Source organism: Zea mays, chromosome 3 (genome assembly GCF_902167145.1).
Source record: "Zea mays cultivar B73 chromosome 3, Zm-B73-REFERENCE-NAM-5.0, whole genome shotgun sequence".
Lineage (NCBI taxonomy): Eukaryota > Viridiplantae > Streptophyta > Magnoliopsida > Poales > Poaceae > Zea > Zea mays.
The window spans coordinates 38,829,248-38,836,827 of record NC_050098.1 but is presented as its reverse complement, the minus strand read 5'-3'; the positions used below and the strand labels follow the sequence as shown (position 1 = coordinate 38,836,827).

Sequence of the window (7,580 nt, the reverse complement as noted above, 5' to 3'; positions counted from 1 at the left end):
GCCAAATTATTCAACATTTAAACATAATTTTGTATTTTTAGAACCACCTTATTTTATATAGAATAGAATAGAATAGAATAGAATAGAATCAATCCAAACAACAACTAGACCTAAACTTGCTTGCTTGTGGCAAAAAAGATGGTATACCCCAAATTTGCTTGCTTGTGCCAACCAGCAGCGCCGTGTTCTCCCAATCCACGGACCTAAACGTTCGTACCCAACGGTAAGGAGTCAGACGATAGCACGGGAGATTTGTGGGGAAGCACGAGCATCGGAATAACGAAGCTGCACAGAAGATCCTATCATTACACCGCCACTCATACAACGTACGTCGGAAACGGGATACCAATGGAAGTTCTGCTTGAACCAAAGACAACAGCACACAATCCTTGACAAAGGTTCAAACAAACAATTACGCAACAAACAACTGCTGAATGCTGAAATCCCATGTGTTCATAGAATACACTAGCCACCTACCACATGTTACTGGACTAGGATCTAGGAAGACACCAGGCTACCAGCAAACGATCGTTACATTTACAGTTGTGTCAAGTGTGAATCACGTATCAAATAGAAACACAAGGCTTTCCACAACTCATCAGGCCTGAGAACCTGCGGAGGATCCTGGAGAGACCGGTTCATGGCCATGGACCCGGAGGCGGTAGATGCACGTCAGCTGCGAGCTTCCGTGATTCGAAGTGAAATCCAGCCGGACCATATTGATCACGCCTACATCTGGGGCTGTCACGTCAAATGTCTGCACATTGTTCTTCTCCAAGTCGTAGGCGAACTCTGCCAAAGCCATCTTTGCAGCATGACCAGATTGGGTCTCACCGGGCGTCTCCTCGTACCATCCATACACCCGACAGCCTTTTGGAGCTGTAGACCTGTCATACGCCACATCCTGCATGCCATGCACAAGGGTAAGTTATTCATGATTGCGCCAAATAAGATGATAAATGCGTGAACATCTGAACAAGTGGGCTCAGCATTGCCATCTTAAATGAAACGAGTAAGTAACCCCTTGCATAGCTTTTTACATAGTGTCAATATTGCTAAAGTGACAATAACAGTTTTTTTCGAGAGAACAGGGTGATAGCCCAGTGGCTGGGATCAGTGGTTTCCATCCTACCTACCACTGTTCAATTCCAGTGGGAATCAGCAGGTGTCAGGGCCTACGGAGGCCTACGGAGGGGGCTGCGGCAGCAGCAGCCATGGGCCCTCCAAGGACGATTAGATAATGATAGTTAGAGATAAGACTAGAAGATTAGAAATGTTATCAGTTAGTTTGTTGAGAGTTTTTAGGAGATAAGGATCTCTAGCTAGACAGGGACGGTCAGCCGGCCTATTTATGTAATCAATGGATGAGAAATAAAGTAGGCAAAAATTAGAAGGGAGAAACCCTCCTCTTGCTCGGCCGTGGGCAGAGGCTCCGGCCGACATTCCTGCCCATCGATACACCTCTACAATCCCTCACTGATCTAGCGACCATAACATCTGGTATCCGGTAGCTTGGGTTTCGATCCGATCCCATGGCTTCTGCTACCAATTTCGTGGCATTGTCCTGGCAACCGGCGTCCCCATCTCCATGGATTGCACCGCATGTCACCTTCGTCACGCCGTCCTGGCAACTGGTGTCCCCATCTCCATGGGATGCGCCGCATGCCACCTTCGTCACGCCATCCTGGCAAAGACGTCCCCATCTCCATGGATAGCATGGCCTGCCAATTTTGTCACCACATCCTGGACGCCGGTGTGCCCATCTCCAGGGACAACGCCAAATTTCGTCACATCATCTTCGTTGACGGCATCTCTGTCCCCATGGACGACTCCACTAGGGGCAGCCATGGCTCAACAATCACCAGCTCCATCGATGGGGTCTTTGTGGACCAACATAAGAGCTGATCTCGCAAAGATGCAAGGCTCGCTCCGGATGGTTGAGCAGGGGCTACTGCAAATCAAAGCAGCAATGCAACATGAGCAGCAGCAGCTAGCGTTGTCTGCACGACAGCTCCAGACGTCGGCGGCTGTGGGCATACAGGCTGTTGCTCGTGGCTTCCTTGCACTACGGAGAGTGCGAGAGATGCGCCGACAGATGCTCGAGGCAGCCTTGGTGACGGTTGACCTCGACACACGGGGCCACGACCTTGCCCTGTCAGTCAGCCATCAGCAACGGCACCGGGCCACTATCTCCAAGTGCGAGCATGGTATGTGTTCCGCGGGCGACGAACTTCAACTATACGGCAGCGACGGTTGGGAATGCACTCCCCTCGTCATCGGCAAGGGCGCACTGTTTAGTGCCACCACATTCCGCTACCGGCCGCCACGAGAGCGCTTCCACTGGTTATTGTTGCGACCTATTCCAGGTGCTCGTGCATGTGCTCCTGTTTCGTCCAGATGGCGTCCATGGGATCCAGGTGGCTGCACACGTGCAAGTCCAATGCGCGGAGGGTGTTCGCCTTATCTTATGGGGTCAAAAAAAACAAATTCGGAATAATAAGATAAGCCGAGATGTAAAAGGCTTGTCTTCTAGGCGTCTGATTTTGGGTCAAGTAGACTTGGTCTTTAAGCACCCGTCATGTTGCAGCTCGAGGACGAGCTGCTTGTCCAGGAGGGGTGTAGTGTCATGGCCTAAGAAGGCCCACGAAGGGGCTACGGCAGCAGCAACCATGGGCCCTCCAAGGGGGATTAGATAATGATAGTTAGAGATAAGATTAGAAGATTAGTTGAGATTATTTAGGAGATTAGTTGAGATTATCTAGGAAGGTTACCAGTTAGTTTGTTAAGAGTTTTTTTGAGAATTTTAAGGAGATAAGGATCTCTAGCTAGACAGGGACGACCAGCCGACCTATTTAATAATCAATGGATGAGAAATAAAGTAGGCAAGAATTAGAAGGGAGAAACCCTCCTCTTGCTCGGCCTAAACAAAGGCCTCCGACCGACGTTCCTGCCCATCGATACCCATCTCCAATCCCTCTCCGATTAGCGACCATAACAGCAGGTGTCTCACCAGGGCATGCCCCAAAATAATTTCCATTGCCTCCTCGCATGGTGCCACAATGATCAGAACGACGTGCGCATCATCTACATAGCCTTGTGTCTCTCTGTCAATCTCACTAGGGACACGATCATCAAGCTGCGTGCAGTTGTAGGTCTTGATGTGTGTAGGGGGTGTGCATGTGAGTGTGTGTTCGCGCACATGTTCAGATGCTACAATCGTACCCAGTTAGGAGGCATAAAAAGGTTTTTTTTAACATGGCCACTGTTCTTAAGGCGTCGCCTAGGCAACGCCTAGGCGTCCGGGCGTTGGTCTAACGCCTAGGCGCCTTGCCCGCCTACCTCGCCTAGGCGTCCAGGCGGTGGTCCAACACCATGGACCGCCTTACCGCTTTAAAAACCATGAACATGGCAGTAACAGTTGACAGGACATGAGAGCCAAATTTCACTCAAAAGAATCAACAATCAAGAGAAAACAAATCATAAAGCTGTCATTTGGCATACAGTCTGGAAGAGCTTGGAAATGGATAGTTCTCAAAGATCAAAATTTACAACATAAAAAGGAAATTATTCAAAGATAAATGAAGTTCTCTTCCTATTACGACACCTTCAATACTAATCTATCAGTACAAGTTCATTTGCCAGAACAGTTACCAATAAAAACTGTCAACCTAATACAAAAGTACCCAGGTTTCGAAGTTCAAACAGTAAGTATTCAATTAGCACATTACCAATACTAATATAAGATCATGATCTGGAACGATTATTGTACTACACACATGTTCTCTTTACTAAATCTAGTCATCCATTCGAGAACTAATTGGAATTATCAAAATCATTGCAAGATTGAGAACAAAGAGAAAACAGGTAGAGTAGTACTATTTCATAATTTTCTCAACAGGAAAAGTAGCAATGCACTTCACTTCAAGTCTGACAAATGACTCACAGATGTGACAGACCAATTTCCCACTTCTCAGTTATTTAATAAAATGCATTGGACTAGATCTTAATCAGTATCAATTCAAAACCTTTAAAGAAAAGGCAAATCCAGTGCCGCAGGATCCACACATGAGTGGGGGCAAGCCTTCTCCTGCAAACATGGAGATGCTGCTTTGAAACAGTGACTTAGTGAGACAACTCTCACCAGGCTGCTTCGAAACAGTGACTTAGTGAGACAGCTCTCATTGTACCAAGCCTGCCCCCCTTCTCAATTCAAAAACCTTAACAGATGAAAATAACAAGTGTTGTTTACCAAGATGGAAAGGATAGCAAGCAAATTCAAGAACACACAACAGCTTCATATTAATACATGGTTTGGAAGAGTCAGCCTTGTTCAGTTCCAGTAAGGATGCACCAGAAAGAGAACTTCTTAGCACAAGCATACATGCAAAAAAAATGATTCGTTCTTACTTTATTGGCTTATGAATGTAATGATGATGATCATAAAACATTGAATAATAATTACAAACTGATTCTAGAATGGTCATCATGAAACATAATTCAAGGGGATTCTATCTGCAATAGAATACAATGTAATTCAATGCTACAAACATAATGTGATAATCCCATCAAGAAAGTACTCTAAACTTACATTCCTACTTAGAAAGATTTATCCACACCTTAATATGTATAGCAGACAAAATCAAGCACATAGCCTTGCAATACTAAAATGTTGTGTGGCCAAAATCCTTACCTTGGACACATGCTCAAGCGTTACTGCCTCAGGAATTATCCCTGACTTGAGCTTGACCTCAACAAACCCATTGCTACCCTGCAAAGCAAAGCACTGTCCAGGTTCCCCAAAGCTCGGTTGAAGCATCTTCTCTGGCTTAGGCCCCACGTCAACTCCAGACATCCAAACCATGAAACCACGTTTAGGCACATAGGCCTCCGAATGCCGGACAACCCTTCCCCCGCCTGAGGCAACGGCGTAGTCAACCCTGCCGATCCCATCTGCGGCATGTTTCTCAATCTCCCTCATGACGATCTCCCTGGCTAAGGCACGAACCTGGTCCAGATCAACCTCGCTCTCCGAACTCGAGCCAAGGCTCCCCTTCACCTCGTCCCAGAACTTCTCAAACTCGTCCTTCCGGAGGAACTCCATCCGCTTGAGCCCGGCCAGCGCGTCGCCGAGCTCACCGGCCCTCGCGTCAAGCCGGGTGAGTTGGCGCTCGAGCGCGAGCCGCTTATCCTCCAGCAGAGCGAGAAGGTCGCCCCTGGCGGCGCCGACCTCGCCGTCGATCTTGCGATCTACGGCCTCGAGTTGCACCTGGATCATCCGGAAGGTGCGGGTGAGGGAGGCCTCCACCTCGTCGACGCGGGCGGCGTAGCCCTCGAGCGCGGCGCGGTCGGGCGGCGGCGAGGGCGGGGGCGGGTGGGACCAGCGCCAGGCGAGGTCCCCGAGATAGAGCAGCGCGGCGAGGAGAGCCGCGTTCTTGGCGGCGATGCTGAGCACGGTCTGCCACCGCGGCCGGGGCGGGTGAGAGGTCTTTTTTCGGCGTGCGTGCTGAGCGGACGCGGCGGCGGTTGGTTGGAGCGGGGGCGTAGGGGAGACCGGGTGCGGACGGTGGTTGAGGAGGAAGACCGACCGCTTGCGCTGGGCGGCGGCGGCTCCGGGTGCGGGGCGGGAGGCGAGGGGGATGGCGTCTAGGGTTAGTGGGGAGGAGGCGGGGCTGGTGGCCGCAGCGGCGAAGGAGGGGGACGCCATGGGACGGAGGGCTGCGGAGGCGGTTGGGGTTCGGGGTGGAGTCGAGGGGGGGAAATCCGAATGCGAAATGCTGGGGAAGTTTGGGGGAGCGGGCAGTGCAGGGGAAGACGAACCACGCACGCGCCGAACCGAAACGGCGCGGCGCTTCTTCGGCTGCCCTGTCAGGTAGGATCGTCTCGTCTGGCTGGCAGTTCCTCCCTGTTGAGGCCTCAACGGCTCAAACCAACGTGGTGGGGTGGGGACGCTCAATATGGCCAGATCAGATCAAGCCGGTTTTCTGTGGATTATTCATTGTTCATTCCAGGAAATATCCGTGTTTTTAGGGTGCGTTTAGGCTCTATTTGTTTCTTTACTACATAATGCTATCTTATTTCAGCTTATTTATAGTACTAAAGTGATATTTTATCCTTCTATCTTTTCATCATAATCTAACTTGTATAATCTAGTACGGAAAACAGCCCTTATTTTCCTAATAGATTATATAAGTTGGATTATGATGAAAATGTAGGAGGATAAAATATCACTTTAGGAATACAATAAACTTAAATAAGCTAGCATTAGGTAGCTTATTTCAACTTAAATGTTGGCTTATTTCAGCTTATTTGTAATCTCAAAGTGATATTTTACCTTACTACCTTTTCATCGTAATCTAACTTACGTAATCTAGGAGGAAAATAAACATGGGCCTTAATCTTCGCAAAAGGGAAATTTCCTTGACACTAATAATAGAAAATCCTTCCTACCAGTTTCAGTTTCTTGTCGGACCAAAATTTTCTAAGTTCATGTTTAGTTCCTTTAGAGCTTCTCCAATTGTTCTCTAAACAACTTACTAAATTTTACATGTAAGAAGTGGACAGAAAATTACTCTCCAATAATTCTCTAAACGGACTTGTTAAATATAGTTACTTGCTATCTAACTCAATTTGGTCTCTAGGTTTTAAGACTCGATAGCCACTGAAAGGGAAATGGCCTCAAACATTTCCTATAATCGATTTTGGTGTTTGACGACCATCACAAACCATATGGACTAACTAGTTTGTCTAGTTGATATTTTCTCAGGTGCATAAAGTTCATATATACATACAAAGAAAATGACCTTGGGGCAATTCTACAAGTTTGGAGCAAAACAAACTTGCTGCAGCCTGAGGTGCACCGGACTATCTGGTGCACACCAGATAGTGTCCGGTGCCAAGGTTGGAGCACTCAGCGAACTGTCCTCTCTCGTGAAATCAAAGCGCTCCTCGGCTAAAAATCACCGGACTGTCTGGTAAGCCCACGAGCAACGGTCATCTTCGCCAGCGGTCGACTGCCACGACTGCTACGGGTTCAGAACGTCAGAAGACAGTCTGCGATGTCAGGTCGCACCGGACTGTCCGGTGCAACAAAACGACAGATGACTTCAATGGTCAACGGCTCCAAACCCCAACGGTCGGCTGACGTGGCACACACTGGACAATGAACAGTAGAGTGTTCGGTGCGCACCGGACTGTCCGATGTGCCCTTCGGCAGAGAAGTCAGTTAACGGCTAGAATGTTGGTTGGGGCTATAAATAACCCCAACCACCACCATTCAATTCATCCAGGCTTTCCACTCTCTACATTCAATACAAGAGCAAAGAATACACTACAAAGCCTTTAATCCTCTCCAAGTGCCATAATCAAGTCAAGTGATCAAAAGTGTTTAGTGACTTGAGATAGGGTGATTTGTGTTTCAATTGTTGCTCTTGTTGCTTGGTTGCTTTATTCTTCTCCTTCTAAACTTTCCAAGTGTTTTGTAAAGCAAGAAAGAGACACCTAATTGTGTGGTGATCCTTACGGGGTCTTAGTGACCCATGAGATTAAGAAGAAGCATTTGACCGGTCTAGGTGACCGATTGA

The 7,580-nt window shown here is 48.1% G+C and overlaps 1 protein-coding gene across 1 annotated transcript; it reads right to left on the bottom strand.

The window, feature by feature from the left end:
- Positions 1–340: 340 nt before the first annotated feature.
- On the bottom strand, positions 341–5,830 carry LOC100280181 (uncharacterized). The gene is made up of 2 exons (NM_001153113.2): positions 4,691–5,830; positions 341–904 (listed from the first exon to the last, which is right to left on the bottom strand). The coding sequence occupies exons 1-2, from the start codon at positions 5,702–5,704 to the stop codon at positions 599–601; spliced, it is 1,320 nt and encodes a 439-aa protein (NP_001146585.1). The 5' UTR covers positions 5,705–5,830; the 3' UTR covers positions 341–598.
- Positions 5,831–7,580: the final 1,750 nt, after the last annotated feature.

What these genes read in the sequence shown, in the direction of transcription:
- LOC100280181 (NM_001153113.2), bottom strand. Translation starts at nt 5,704, where the DNA reads ATGGCGTCCCCCTCCTTCGCCGCTGCGGCCACCAGCCCCGCCTCCTCC. An exon ending in CGCTTGAGCATGTGTCCAAG is followed by an intron (nt 905 to 4,690) that starts GTAAGGATTTTG and finishes CATGGCATGCAG; the next exon opens with GATGTGGCGTATGACAGGTC.